This window comes from Cavia porcellus, unplaced genomic scaffold (genome assembly GCF_034190915.1).
Source record: "Cavia porcellus strain 051 isolate PalLab524CR breed Dunkin Hartley unplaced genomic scaffold, mCavPor4.1 scaffold_10, whole genome shotgun sequence".
Lineage (NCBI taxonomy): Eukaryota > Metazoa > Chordata > Mammalia > Rodentia > Caviidae > Cavia > Cavia porcellus.
In genome coordinates this window covers 22,549,093-22,563,739 of record NW_026947493.1, presented here as the reverse complement: position 1 = coordinate 22,563,739, position 14,647 = coordinate 22,549,093, and the positions used below count along the sequence as shown (strand labels likewise).

The following is a 14,647-nucleotide window of genomic DNA, read 5'->3' as shown; positions in this document are numbered from 1 at the left end:
TAGCTGCCTTGAATATATGACTGACATTAGGTTTATTGGAGTCACTGTCATCGTCATTTATACACTGTAAATACCACCTGTGATGCTGTGCTCGTCAGACTTTATAGAATTCCATACTCCTTGTTTTTTGTATTGCAAAGAGCATGAATTGGGCTATTCTTTTAAATCGGGGCACACTTTTATTTTGTGTACATCTGATTTTTCAGATGTACTGAAGGAAAATAAGAACAAAAATCCATATCAGAAAATGACTCATCCAATCCAAATGTAACTTATTTCTCCTTGTTCTGTGAACTTGAAATGATGCCTTAGATGGTTTCATGGGTTGTAATTTTACATGATTTAGGCTTGAGAGACTTATATTGATGCATCTCCTCTAAATTATGGGGATAGAAATCTGGGAAAGTAAGAAAAAGTTGTGCAAAGGAGTAAGACAAGAATTAAGTAAGAGAGGAATGGTAGAAAGTATACTTAAAGAAAAAAAAAATTCTTAAAGCAATCAAAACATTTTTTTCCTGGACCAGGATTGAAAACTTTTTCAGGTTTCATGACTAACAAAAAAGTTATCTGACATCTTTGAAGGTCACTGACTTACGTATCTGTTTGCAAAACTGATACAAGCAAGCCAAGATATGGTTCGTATTAAGTGCTCCTCAAAACTCTTTTTGCAGTTAAAAACAACAATTTTAATTTTGATAAATAATTTTATTGGTACATTGTATACATACATAATGATAACATTCATCATAGAAAACTTGTACCTGTACATGATACATCATTTTTTTTTATTTTAAAGGAAATAAAAACCAAACAAAATGAAACAGAATAAAGCCAATCAAAGCAAAGCAATGAATGTGATACAGGATTTCAAGACAACATAATAGGACATTAACAGTGCCTACCTTAATGCCTCTTGTTATTTTCAAAATAGCTGCCCATGCCATCAGACATAGGAAAAGCAAACAAAATTGAACAGAATAAAACCAATCAAAGCAAAACAATGAATGTGACATAGGACTTTTAAACCTGATTATAATAAATTAACAATGACTGCTTTAATATATTTTGTTATCTTCAAAATAGCCACCCATATCATCAGACATAATAGAGTCAAATAAAACAAAACAAAATAAAACCAGACAATGAAGATGACGCAGTGACTACCACCTCCCCTTTTTAGATGTTCCCTCCCCTTTCACTTTCACATTATCTGTTGTACATTTGGATCCCATACTCCTTCAGTTTTTTATACTACAGACACAGCATGTGTTCACCCATGTGAGTCCTAACCCTTTCACCCATGAACATGATCTCAAGTTCCATCTACTTACCACTTACAAGAGCCTTGAGATTATCCTTCTTTATAGCTTAGTGGCTTTTATTGTATCAAAATGTCATATCTTTCTTATCCATTCTGCAATTGATGGGCAAGCTATCCCTGCTTTGTTCTGGGTCCTCATCACATGGAGCATTGTCTTCTCTTCTCCAATCTGAATTTCCATTAATTTTCTTCTGAGCGAAATGTTTTTTCTTATATACAGCATATTGATGAATCCTGTCTCCCAATCCACTCTGTCTATGCTTCTACTTATTGGTGAACTGAGGCCATCTACATTAATGGTTACGACTGACATACACTGGCTCATCTCTCCCATGCTGTTCTCCTGCCATTGGTCCCCCACTTTTCTCCTCTGTTCAATTGCCTGCCCTGTTTGGCGAGCTGCCTCTATTGCTGTGCCTGAAACCATGCAGTCTTTATCTCTCTCTAGAATCTCCTTCACCACTCTGTGTAGGATTGGTTTGGTGGTCATTAATTCCTTCAGTTGTCCTACACCATTGAAGTATCTTATTTCTCCATCAATTTTGAAAGATAGTTTTGCAGAATATGTCAATCTTGGTTGGAAATTGTTTTTTTTTTTTTTTTTCAGAACTTTAAACATTTTGCTCCAAGCTCTCCTTGACTTCATGGTTTGTGTTGAGAAGTCTGCCATGATTCTAATGGGTGATTTTTAGGTTATCTGTTTCTTTTCTCTAAAAGCCTTTAGTATTTCGTTTTTATGCCTAATTTCTGAGATCTTGATTATTACATGTCTGGGTATAAATTTACTTTGGTTACGGCTAGCTGGAGTTCTGTGTGCCTCATTTATCTGTATGATAGGTAATTTCCCATGTTTGGGAAGTTTTTCGCTATTACTTCTGTAAATAATCTTTTAAGTCATTTGTGTTGACCCTTGCCTTTTCACTGACACCAGCATTCTTAAATTATTTTTCTTTGTCTTGTTTTGTAGCCATTGAATTGTTATTTCCTGGTTCCTTGTTATTTTTGAAAGAACTTTTCTTTCATGATACCTAGTTGCAATGCTATCTTCAAGGTCTCAAACTCTGTCTTCAGGTTTCAAGCAGTTTTGTCAAATTTCAATGGAGTTTTTAATTTCCTGGTTATGTCTTTGAATCTGTTTCAAACATGGTAATTCCTTCCTATATTTTTCAAGGTTTCCATCAATTTCCTATGTTCCTCTTTTTTTTTTTTTTTTTTTTTTTTTTTTTTTTTTTTTTTTGTCTTTTTCCTTTTTATCAGTACCGGGGATCGAATTCACGACTGCCTGCTTACAAGGCAGGCGCTTATGCCGCTGAGCTAAATCTCCAGCCCCATTATGTTCCTCTTTTTTTAAATCTATGTCTTCTTTACATATGCTCAGCAATTCTTTCATTATATTTGTCATTTATTATTTTACTTGAGATATTTCTGACCTGATTACATTTACAGTCTCAAGTGGTTTCTTAACTTCAGTTGCTATCCCTTCAAAAATTTCAGGTGGATAGCTTACAAGTTCTTCCATGTCTGTGTCTCCCAGACTTTTTCTGTGTGGGTTGGATGTCTGAGATTACTTTTTGCTCCTTTGCCTTGACATTTTCCTTGGTTCCTCTGGAAGAGCTGGGTGTGGATTCTCAGGTGCTTCCCACATTAGCTGCTTGTCCATGTGGACCAGGCACCTGGTTTCTCCTAACCTAGGTTCCCAATAGTGCAGGGCAGGCTTCTCCAGCCACGTGCAACTACACAGACACCCCCCCCACACACACCACCACCACCACCACCATGGCAACTGGTAGGCTTGCAGGGGCACGGCTGGCTGGGCTTCCCAGCCCACGATGACTACCAGATCCTGATGGCTCTGGCAGGCTCATGGGTGGTGTGGCTGGCTGGTTCTCCTGACCTGTGCTCCTTACTGGTCACCAGTGGTGGCTGTCAGGTTCACAGGGGAAAGACTGGCTGATTCTCCCAGCCTGAACTGGCTATTGGACCTGAAGGTGGCTGATGGGCTCATGGGATCTGTGGCTACATGATGTATTTTAATTCTTATTTTTTTTCTCATTTTCCTCCCCTCCCTTCAACCACTGGTTCCCCTCTTAGTCTCCATTTTTTCCTTCTGTTATATACTTTTTTCTTTTTCCTTTCCTTTCTTTTCCCCTTTTCCTTTCCTTGCTCCCTTTCCCATTTGAACATTTTGCCCCCTATTCTACACTATCTACTATACAGTTTGGTCCTTATTTACCCCTTTGGCTTCTCACATCAGAGAAACAATGTGGTATTTGAACATTTGTGTCAGATTCATTTCATTTAAGTGTATGGTCTCAAGATGCACCCATTTACCTAGAAATGTCTCAGGTTTATCCTCCTTTATGGCAGTGTAGCACTGCATTTTATTTTTAAATAAAGGACACACACATTGTCTCTACTATTCATCAGTTGATTGCTCCTTCAAAATTGCTCTCCCCATCCAGAACACTTATCACATCTCCCTTCAGCATCGCCTCTCCTAAAATCCTGGTTAAAGAACATTATTCTCCAGTGTTTTACAAATTTATAACATAAGAAGCACTTGGCTTACCTCATGAATATCCAGAGTACCAGGCCTGTTCCATCAAAATTAAAGTTCATCTTTTCTAATTAGATCTGAACCCAAATGATGTCTATCTGCAGGTACATTTGGAAAACAACAATATCGTTCTTCAACCTTTGATTGGTAAAAATACAAATGGCAGGAGAGCATAAGGTGACTTCAGAACTCTAGAGAATAACTATTGACTTTTGAGTATATGATTTCAGATTCATGCATCTGATGAATTAGCTTTTTAGGGACGACTTACTTCTCTATTTTGGTACTTACATAATAGAAAGTTCTAGAATACAGTAGAAATTCATTGCTTTCCACAGTAAATTTCAGTGGTACAGTTCCTCCTCCAAAAAAAAAAAAACAAACAAAAAAAAACCTGCCAAGATAACCAATGACTGTGTTACTTTTTAAAGAGAAAAAAAAATTATTTTGACTATGTTGGACAAAAACTTGGAATTTGAATAGAAGATTAAGATATTAGCAGCATACACAAGGTGCAAGACTGAATTTCTAAGACTGCTGACATCTTCTTTTACAAGTATTTAAATATAGTTTGAATGTCTTGAGGAGAAACAAAACATTACAAGGCATGTTTTTCATAGTAATTTCAAGTGCACATTTATCAAGCAATACTAATTGAAATAGTGTAACAGAAGACAAGGCACGAGTGTATGTTTATGAAAAACAAATTTGGTTTAAGAAATATTAGTTCCTATTATTGAGTGCTTACCATATATCACACTTTATGTTTAATGTATTTAAATGCATTATTTCATTTAGCTAACATAACATTCTGTAAAAGATGCTCAGTTCTTAATAAAAAAGAAATGTGATTCCAACAGGGTTTAAATAGTTGTCCAGAATCATACAGAATTCCAGGAGTTAGGTCTAAATTTGTCTAAACTATCCTATTGCTCCAGATGGTCAATCTAAATCATACAACTTCCTGTTTGAACTGCGACACTTGGGAAAGTGAAAAGGAAATGCTACCAACAATTACAGGAAACAAAGGAACTTGGTCTTTCCGGCGGAAACTGGTTATACGGTCTCAATTGTGTGAACAGAGCTATTTTATTTATCCATCAGGCAAAGAAGGTACGGGGGACCTAGGAACTCAATAGGGACACACAAAATACTACTTTTAAAAGTGTCTCCAAGATACAAAAGAAAATTACACAGTGAAACACAATGAAATTATGTTAATTTAACCACAGATCATGTTAAATTTTCCATAATTATTTGTGATTTATGTTGAGTAATATGATAGGTACCTTTAAATATATTTTTATCTGGTGCCTGCTATAACCTCTGAAAGCCTTTAACCACCTAGTTTCCATTGGTCTCCTCTGCATATGATGTAGAAGATGTTTTAGTGCTTCAGGGTCCAAATACCTTCATATTTTTCACCTAAAAGTAGTGGACGAAGCTCTTCTCACTTTTAGACCCTTGGAGAAGTTAACTGACTTTCTTATGGCATGAAATTAGTGGTAGAAACAGAAGAAAACAATCTCAGTTCAGAATTTAATTTTCTTCCTGGATTTGTGTTTTAGATTCTTCTTAAATAAGAACATTAGCCTCCAAAATGTGCTGTCTACATAATTCACCTCCAGTATCATAGTGAGTTTTAATCAGTCCTATAAAGAAAGGGAGGGTATTGTTTGCATTTCTTACATAGCATGAGAAAGTGGGGGCGATGGGAGCTTCAGTTATTTGCTTAGTCTTATGGAGCTTCAAAACTTTTTGCTTTTGAAGTTTATTTGGTTACTTTAAAAGTTATATACTGCTGGTAAACAACGAAAGCATCAGCTTTCTCTTTTCACTTTGAAATAGTTATCAGTGGAAGACAAAGTGACAAAACCCACTTTCAATGTGTACAGTTATTTGAATTTCACCAATTTCATGGTGTTAGCTACTGGTAAGGCCTTATGTGAGACCCAAAGATCTGTTTTAAAAGTTTTAATAGAATTTTTAAATCTGGCTTCTTTGATTTGGCATAATATATTGGAGATTCATTCATGTTACATCAGTGTCTTATTCCCATTTACTGATAAATTCATTGTACAAGTACACCATAGTTTATTTACCCATTTTATAGTAAAAGTATATTTGTGTTTTGAATAAAATTGCTCTAAACATTCATATTTCTTTTGTTGCTAAGGATTTTAAAATCAAAATACTAATTGCAAGAAAGAAGAGAAACAACATACAGAATAATTTAATCTTTAATTTGAAATTTTAAGACAAATTTTCTAAACTATTCATTGATGTGGCAGGTTAAACTGCATAGTAGGATCCTTTCTACACATAGTAGGATTCTTCAGAACAAGGCATCAACTTTCTCTTTCCACTTTCAAATAGTTATCTGTGAAAGACAACATTTTATGCATGTATGATTCTAAAAGGAAAATGTGTAACTAGATGAAATGACAAGGAAGTAGGATTATGTTACCTAAAACTAAATCAGGAAAGAAAAACAAAACAAAGTAAACAGGTTTAGGTGTAGACTTCCACCTCCATCCCCTTTGAAGGGGCGATGCTGTAAAGAAACTGAATGCATTGAAGCCCTGGTTCAGGCAACTACTGGCGTTTTCCTTAGTGCGAGTGGAAACTCCTATCTGACACAGGATAACCTAACTAGATTCCAGGGCTGTGGACAAAGCAAGCTGGTTTGGGAGAACAAGTGTCTGGTATATAGGAAGTCTCGTTTCAGACAGGGAATAAGTTACACAGATATATTTGGAAATACAAAGAAAAGGCTTCTTTGGTGAACCAGTAATTTTGCAAAGACCACAGAAGACATTCATTTCCACATTTGAAAGATGTGAAGCTAATCAGTACCACAAAATAACTTTTTATAGATGATGAAAAAAAACACTTTATCATTTACACAGTGGTGTATTTGGTCATAAAAACATGCTTTGTCTTAATAACTGTTCCTTTAGCATTAGTCTCGCGAGTCATAAGGAGTTTGCAAACTAGAAGATATATACATATGCCTGAATTCAAAATCTTCTTTAATTCTACATGAGAATTGCATATGTAAAGGAAAATTCAGTTAATATTTACATTCACAAGAAACCCAGTTAAATATTTAGTTAAAATAGAAACTATTCATTAAGATTTTAGGAAGTTGTTAAGCGAGGCATACTACTGAGCTCCTTCATCATCACAAACAGATGGGATCCATTTTTCCCCAGACAGCATACTGTTTTTTTCAATTGACACTAGAAGGAAAACAGAGATGTAAGTCCGTATTTCAGATTTTATGATGCAGTATGGTTATTTTGATGACTTTGAACCTAATTACTCATAAAAGGGCAACCATAATGCTTTATGATTTATGTAGACAGTACCAGAGTAATTAAAGAACAAAGAAAGGAATAGCTTACTTTCTTACACATCTGATTTTTCATGTCTGCAAAATGGGGCCTTCAAGATTGGCTGGCTCTTCCCACTAGGTTAGCTCTCCTCAGATAGTTGGCCATGTTGTCTCTTGCAGACACTGAATCAGGGAAACGGTGCACTTCTGAGATTTCTATTGCATGTACAGATCCCTCAAGACCTGAGGTTTGTTTTCTTCCTTTTCCCCTTTCCTCTATCCCAGTAGTTCTGTCCTTTTGAGCACTTTCTTTCCCTTTATTATAATTTCTATTGCACATTTTTGGATCTTGTTACTCTTTCAGTTTTTTATTATTATTTTTTACACTAGAGAGACAATATGATATTTACAAATGTGAGTCTGATTTATGGGAAAAAGGAAGAAAGGAAAAGATTGCATGTATGTTGGTAAACATATATAAATTTATGTAAGTATATGTATGCTAGATAGATAATTACAAGACTAATTTCTCTTAGTTCATCAAAAAGATCAGTTTGTGCTGTCCCTGTTTGATTGATTACTTTTTTATCTAGATTTTGTGACCTGAACAACTAGTTCTGAGATAACAATGTGCACTATATTAACTAGTGTTAATTCCTTGCTTTTTTTCTTTTCTTTTTTGAAATTCTGTATCATTTCTACCTCAGTTTCTGTTTTGCTTTTTTTTTTTTTAAATAAAAAGTTTTTTAAAAAGGATTTAAGGTTTGTTTCAGTATGCTCCTGCTTCTTTCGGATTGAATTTCCCCCCATTTAAATTCTAGCTTCTGATGCTCTTCATTCCTGAATTCTAGCTCCTACCTTTATGCACAGTGCCTCTCTGCCAGGCCTCAGAACTAGTGATGTCTCTTATTAAAATAAGGAGGTAAGGTGACTTAGTAGGAGTAGGAGTTCGTTAAATCTCAGAAATAGTTTGGGGTTGAATGCCAGGTATAAAGCGGGAATATTTCATGCCCACATTTTCCATAAGCTATATTTTATTTTATTTATTTTATTTGAAACCAGGGATTAAACTCATGACCTTGAGCTTGCCAGGCAGGCACTTACAACTCTGAGCTAAATCCCCAAACCCCATAAACTATATTTTAATATTTTACTCTGAAAATTTTTAAATTAATATGAAGAGTGGGGCATATTTCAAATCCATATTATTTGGGGAGGAAGTGTAAAGCAACTTTTGTTGTGATTGTTCAAGAAGAATTGTGTTGAAAGAAAGCCACACTGCCAATCCCATCCCATCTGTGAATATGATTTCATGCTATGTTGGAAGAGAGTTAAGACTTTTATCATTTGCTGGCTCAATGCTGAATTTTTAAGAGAAGCCCAAGAAGCATAATTTCTGTGCCCTTTGTCCTTTGAAGGGGTAGTTTTATAGATCACGGTGTATTTTTTCCATTTAGATCAAAGGGAAGGTAAATGATAGACCATCTAGCTTGGTACCTATTTAATTATATATAGTCTAGCAGTTAGAAATGGGTTTTATATTCTTGAATGACTGAAAAATGATCAGAAGCAGTATTGTGTTTCATGACATGCAAAAATTATGCATTGACTTTCATTGTCCCTAAGAAAGTCGTATTCTAACACAGCCATGCACATTTATTTGTATGTTGTCAGTGGCTACTTTCAAGTAATAGTGATAGAGTTGAGTATTTGCTCCAGAGACTTCATTGCTTATGAAGTCTAAGATATTTGCTGTCTGGCCTTTTATAGTAAAGAAGTTTGCCATCCTTCATCTATAAGAAGTACAATTCTAGACAGAAGCAGAATCGGCCCCCACATTTTTTTTTTATTTAACTGCTTAACCATGAGTTGGAATGAAGAGTTCCCCTACATCTCAACCCTCTTCTGGGTACTACAGAGGAGGCCAAATGAATAAAGCTTAGTGAGGACAAAGAGAAAGGAGCAAAATTTTCAAGTTACATTTTGCATAAACTAAAGACATGAATTTTGCATCTGATACGGGAGGAAATTGTTTAATTGCAATACAAATTTTTAGTTTGTATTTTATTTATTTAATCTACCTGCCTAGGCCTTTGGTCTATGCAAAAGAACTGAAAATCATTATGAATTAAGCTTTTCACCACTCAGATAATCTGTGCTACCTTGGAAGAAATTGAATGCAATATATTAAAACTGAAATTGAGTTAACAGCCCAAAATCTAGTTTGAGAAACATAAATGTATTCATGCTTCAGAAAAGGACTTAGCAAAGCGCTAATCTCAAGTTTATTAGAAATTCCAAATATCCTTGCTATTTTGACATTCGGAAGAAGCTTACGTAGTTTTTGCCTTCTTATTTATTACCAAGAATCACTTCATTTAGTTATAGACTTGTTTTTTTGGCCACCCAGGATGTCACTTGACCCCATAGTTAATACTTGAAAAATGTGACCGTTACCTGCCTAGCAGCTGATCGGACAGAGTTATGCAATGAGCATACACAGTATAGAGTATTTTGAATCTTTTACTGTTATAATTTCTGGACTAGGCTTTGATGAGCTCACATTAGATTTCATGAGTGGCTCTGTGATTTCGATAAAATGCCATTATAACTAATGCAAATCCAAGATGGGGCTCATGATATAATGGTGTGGTGTGTATAGCATCCTAAATGCTAGATGAGATAACACTAAGACTTAAGGATAAAGTAATATCCACCATTAAGGGAAGCAACATCCTTCAAGTAGAATCACAGCCTTGTGCACATCCCTGAGCTATTCATTATGTCTCCGGTAGGAAAAACATGGCAATCCTGGAGTCACTGTTTAAAAACTTTTGCAGCAATTTATCAGATTAATTTTAATGTTGAATGTGAAGCTAAAAATGTAAATTTGCATTTTATGCCTTTCAATTTTTTCCTTTAGTAATTAATTTTTATTGTAGCTCACAGAATTATAGCTCTGTATTGCACTGGAAAGGTAAAACTAGTCCTTCCCCACAGATAATTTGAGAAACACGTTGTACATTGAAGAAAACAACGTTCTGGTTAGCATTAAGTATGTAGCCCATTCTTCAAAAGTGATGCCGTTTTATGGACAATATTTTTTATTTTCATCAACAGCTAGGATGTTGCCATGGCAGTTGTGTATCAAATTGCTGTATGTGACTAGAGTCACTTTAGTTTCCCTCTAGTTTAAGAAACTTTTAAATATCCAATGCTATTATGTAGTGCAGCAATATGACAACAAAATTCTGTTTAAATGACTGAATCATCACTGGAATATAATTTAAGAGGGGGAAACAGAATGTATAGATTAAATTGCTGTGCAACCAAATAGAAATATCAGGATCTTCCTCCACTTAAGATGCAGAAACTAGTGCACAGAGGAATAAGAAAAGAATTTGATTTACAATTTGAAAGAAAACCAGCAGTAAAATAATTGAGGACTGGAAAGCAATCTTGCTCCTGCCAAATTGCTTTCCGCTATGCATGCTCCATTTAGGGGCAATATTTGGATACTAACATTCAGTTTGTGCATATTTTCTTTCCCCTGTGAATATTCCATCCTGTCAGATTAGGACTGTGTCTCTGCTGTGATCAGCAAAAGAGACTATCCAAATTACACTGCACTGGATTTTATACTCATAGCTTTATAAATAGAAAGTGGTGATTTGTGAAAGCACAAAGGTGATAAACTGGCTGCTAATGGGAAATTCTTAGTCCCTAAATTGTAGATGCATAGTTTCATTTCAAATTAGTTTTAATTTCAATTCATGGTTTATGGGAATAGGCCATATGAAAGAATATTTCAAATTGCAAAGGATTGGTAAAATATTTTTCAACAATAATGACAATAATTTTACTGCTATTACATCAGTAATAATTTGCGGTAAAGATTTGATGCTAACCCCTTGAAGTTTCTCATTGATTTTTCCCACTAAGTATAAAGTAGATCCTGCCCTTTTTCCATAACTCCCTCCAGAAACTAATTCCTGTAGTTCATGGACACATTCATAACATAGCTGGTGCACTGTCACTCTCTTTCTTAACTAGCTCCCCTGAGTCATACAGGTATTTATTTAGTTATGTCATTATAATCTTGGAAAACAGTGATAAATTTTGGTTTAAAGTTTTCATTCTTGTGCTATGTGTTTTTCTCAGAGAATCACAGTTTTGTGCCTTACACAAGCGCAAGGATTTATACATTCGAAGTATCTTTGAGGTCAGTTCCTGGGCACTAACATTGTTGCCCTTCATCTAAGGGAGAAGATTCTCCCTGGAGGTGTTTAAATATGCATTCCTCCCTCCTGGATGAAGCAAGTCTCATCTTTCTGAGAACACAAGGACAGTTTATGATATTTACTTCCCATGTATGCATGTAGGAAACACCCAAAAGGATTTCAGGGAGTTGTAACAAAATTCAAATGGAAAATTGTGTTTATATTTTCAAGCTAGGAAGAGTGTGTTCTGAATTTTATTACTTGGTGTTTGAAAAGTTAACTATTTCAGAAGTTTGCAGCCTAACTCGTGAGTGGCCTTACTAATGATTTGAAATTGGACTGGTTTTCCATGTAGGTTTTAAAATGGAATAATTTCTTTACACACTGAACTTATAGAAAAATAATTTAGAATAATCTAAATTATCATGCCCTGTGTTTCTCATGTCAGCTACAAATCCTCCTCATAAAATACAGGCTTTCTGATTTTACTACCACTTTTATACCTCTTCCTAAAAGGTAGAGTGTTCATATTTGCGTATGAAGGTAATATCAAACTCTCATTTCTCATAGGGTCTTTGCTTCAACCGTATATTTTGAAAAGCACAATAATTGACAGAAAAATATAGATTCCTACTAATAAGCTAACAACTGCACATAGTAACACTAATGATTTTTCCTTGTTACACAATTTCATGATGCTTTTCCCCACCTATGATTTAAGTAAACAGATAAAGATGTGTTACAGATAAATACCATGTCCCATGATGAATGTAATCATTCTGTACTGCAAACATGTACTAATAAAAATAAAAGGTTTTTTTTTTTTGATAGTTGGAATCAAACTCATGACCTCATGCTTTCCAGGCAAGTGCTTATGCCACTGAGCTAAATCCTCAACAAAAATAAAATATTTTTAATAAAACTTTTTTCTTTGGTGAAGATGCTCTGAGTTGTTTTTTGTAATTAAGACAAATTTAGCAATGTAACATTTGATACTTTTAAGACCGTGACCCCTGAGGCAATATAATTTGATTGTTATGAGTTAGCACTCCATAATGATTTCCATTTTAGGGCCTAGTTTAGAATGAGACTTCCTGGGACCAAAGGATATTTATTTAGCCTCCGTGCACCTCAGTGCCCTCTTCTGTAAATGAGCATATTAGTGTCATTCTGTACTAAGAAGCAGTTTGTTTAAAATAGCTGAATCATTATGTGCTCCAAGTTCCCAATAAATTATTAATGTTATTGTTATTGTTATTGTTATTATATCCTTGTGCACATAAGAATGGTCTGTCCACAGGAGAAAAGCTGATAAAAATGCAGCTTAAGTGCTTTTGTGTTGTGCTATTTCACCTCCCTCTCTTCTCTCCTTGCAGGTGGCCCCAGCCATAAAGGAGAAGATGATGAAGAAGGGAAGCCTCATGCTGGGCTACCAGCCCCACCGGGGAAAGGTGAACTTTTTCCGCCAAGTGGTGATTAGCCCTCAAGTGAGCCGGGAGGACATGGACTTCCTGTTGGATGAGATAGACCTGCTCGGTAGAGACATGTAGCTGTGGCTTCGGGCCTCTCAGAGCTGTGGATCGTGTGCCGGGCCGGGCAGGGCATCCAGAGACACATAGTAGATTATAGTCTTTTCTGAGAAATAGGAATTGCTTCCATGCAGGCATTGCAAAACAAGTTGTTAAGCAATGGCAATAAGGACTCTTATTGCCTGGGCTCTAATGTTGGTATAAAGGAAGAAGTTTTTAAAAGAATGAGTTTCTCAAGGATTGTCTCTGGGCATAACCTTGAAGACAGTTTAATAAATACCATATGGGTTTTCAGTTCTAATGTGACACTGCTCCTTAATGAACATATAAACTAATAGTTTAAAGTGATGATTCTCAAAGAATTGTTCTTGTCGTGGCAGCATCAGCATCACCTGGAAACTTAAAAAATGCAGATGCTCAATTCTGGGAGTGTGACTCAGTGTTCTGTGTTTTAACAAGCCCTCCAGGTGATTTTTATGCATAGTGTAATCTGAGAAGCATTTTTTTAAATCTCGTATTGATTGATTAATCTTGATGTTTTGCCAGTAAAGAGTATCAGTAGCCCTTGAGCCACTCTTTGAAAAATACAAATTTGACATTTGTAGTACACATTTTAAAAGCATCAGGAGCATGTCAAAATTATTTTTTAAGACAGACAATATGAAGACATATGTTTTTATAAACTATATACAGACGTGTTTTATGCAAACTGAATGTTTACTTTCAAAAGTTAAAATTAACTCATTTATTTTAATTTATCTAAATTAGAGATGAAGCTAGAACAGAAAAACACTTTGAAGTGTAGCTTTTTCAATCGATGAACAATAATCCTAATTCACTTCCCCAGATCATTTGTAGCATTAGCTACGAGTAGACATTGCATATTATATAGGTGTGTGTCTGAGTCCCTCTCTTAGATTCAGGGGCCCATTTCTACCTTGCTCTCTGCCTTGTAGTGAATAACCAGAATGAAGCCCGGGGTTGTATAACATTCCCGTTTCCAACCTTCCACGTGTCAGTGTAGACTTTTAACTGGTTGACAGCAGGTGGAGAATCTAAGAATAGAGGCTTTTTGGTGGAAATATCTCCATTTCTTCTGAGAATGAAAGATTATAATTTCCTGATCCTTAGCCTAGATGTTTAGGAAAGTTTCATTTGGCTAATGAGTGGATGAAATTCAGAGATGCGGCTGCAGAGTTAAAACTGTGTTGAAAATGAATGATTGAAAATTGCTCACAGAAACCTTTTCCTGCCTCACCATGAACTTGTGTTGTTTAAATTGTGAAAAGCAGATATGGACTCTTCTACTTCTATGTATATTTTTATTTTAGGGTGCATGGGTTCTCAGTATCTCCATTATTCAGAGAATGTTCTGATCCTTGTTCTTAATTACTTTGAATTCTCTGATGATAACTATTTATGTGTGTGTATTTTATGTTTCCTTTTGCCTTTCATAAAATGTTTCTAAATTGATGTTTGCAATAATTTGGACTTCATGAAATAAAAGGCAGTATTAGTGCACTTAGTATTGCTGACTTTTCCTTTCTGTCCTCTCCCCTTTATTTCATTACACCAATACATTCTAGAAGTTAACATTTAATTTAACAACTGAGGAAACAGGTTGCAAGCTTTCTGGTTCTTAGTTAACACCTTGACTAAAATGTCAAAAGCACAAAAGTGTAG

General features: G+C 35.3%; 1 protein-coding gene across 5 annotated transcripts in view; it reads left to right on the top strand.

Moving 5' to 3' along the window:
- Gadl1 (glutamate decarboxylase like 1) overlaps positions 1-14,193 on the top strand; it is a 183,150-nt gene extending 168,957 nt beyond the window's left edge. For all 5 annotated transcript variants that reach the window (XM_063257084.1, XM_063257081.1, XM_063257082.1 and 2 more), the window contains one exon: positions 12,812-14,193. In XM_063257084.1, the coding sequence (XP_063113154.1) occupies positions 12,812-12,985 (174 nt within the window). In that variant the 3' untranslated portion in view covers positions 12,986-14,193. The remainder of the gene's footprint in view (positions 1-12,811) is intronic.
- The last annotated feature ends 454 nt before the right edge of the window (positions 14,194-14,647 follow it).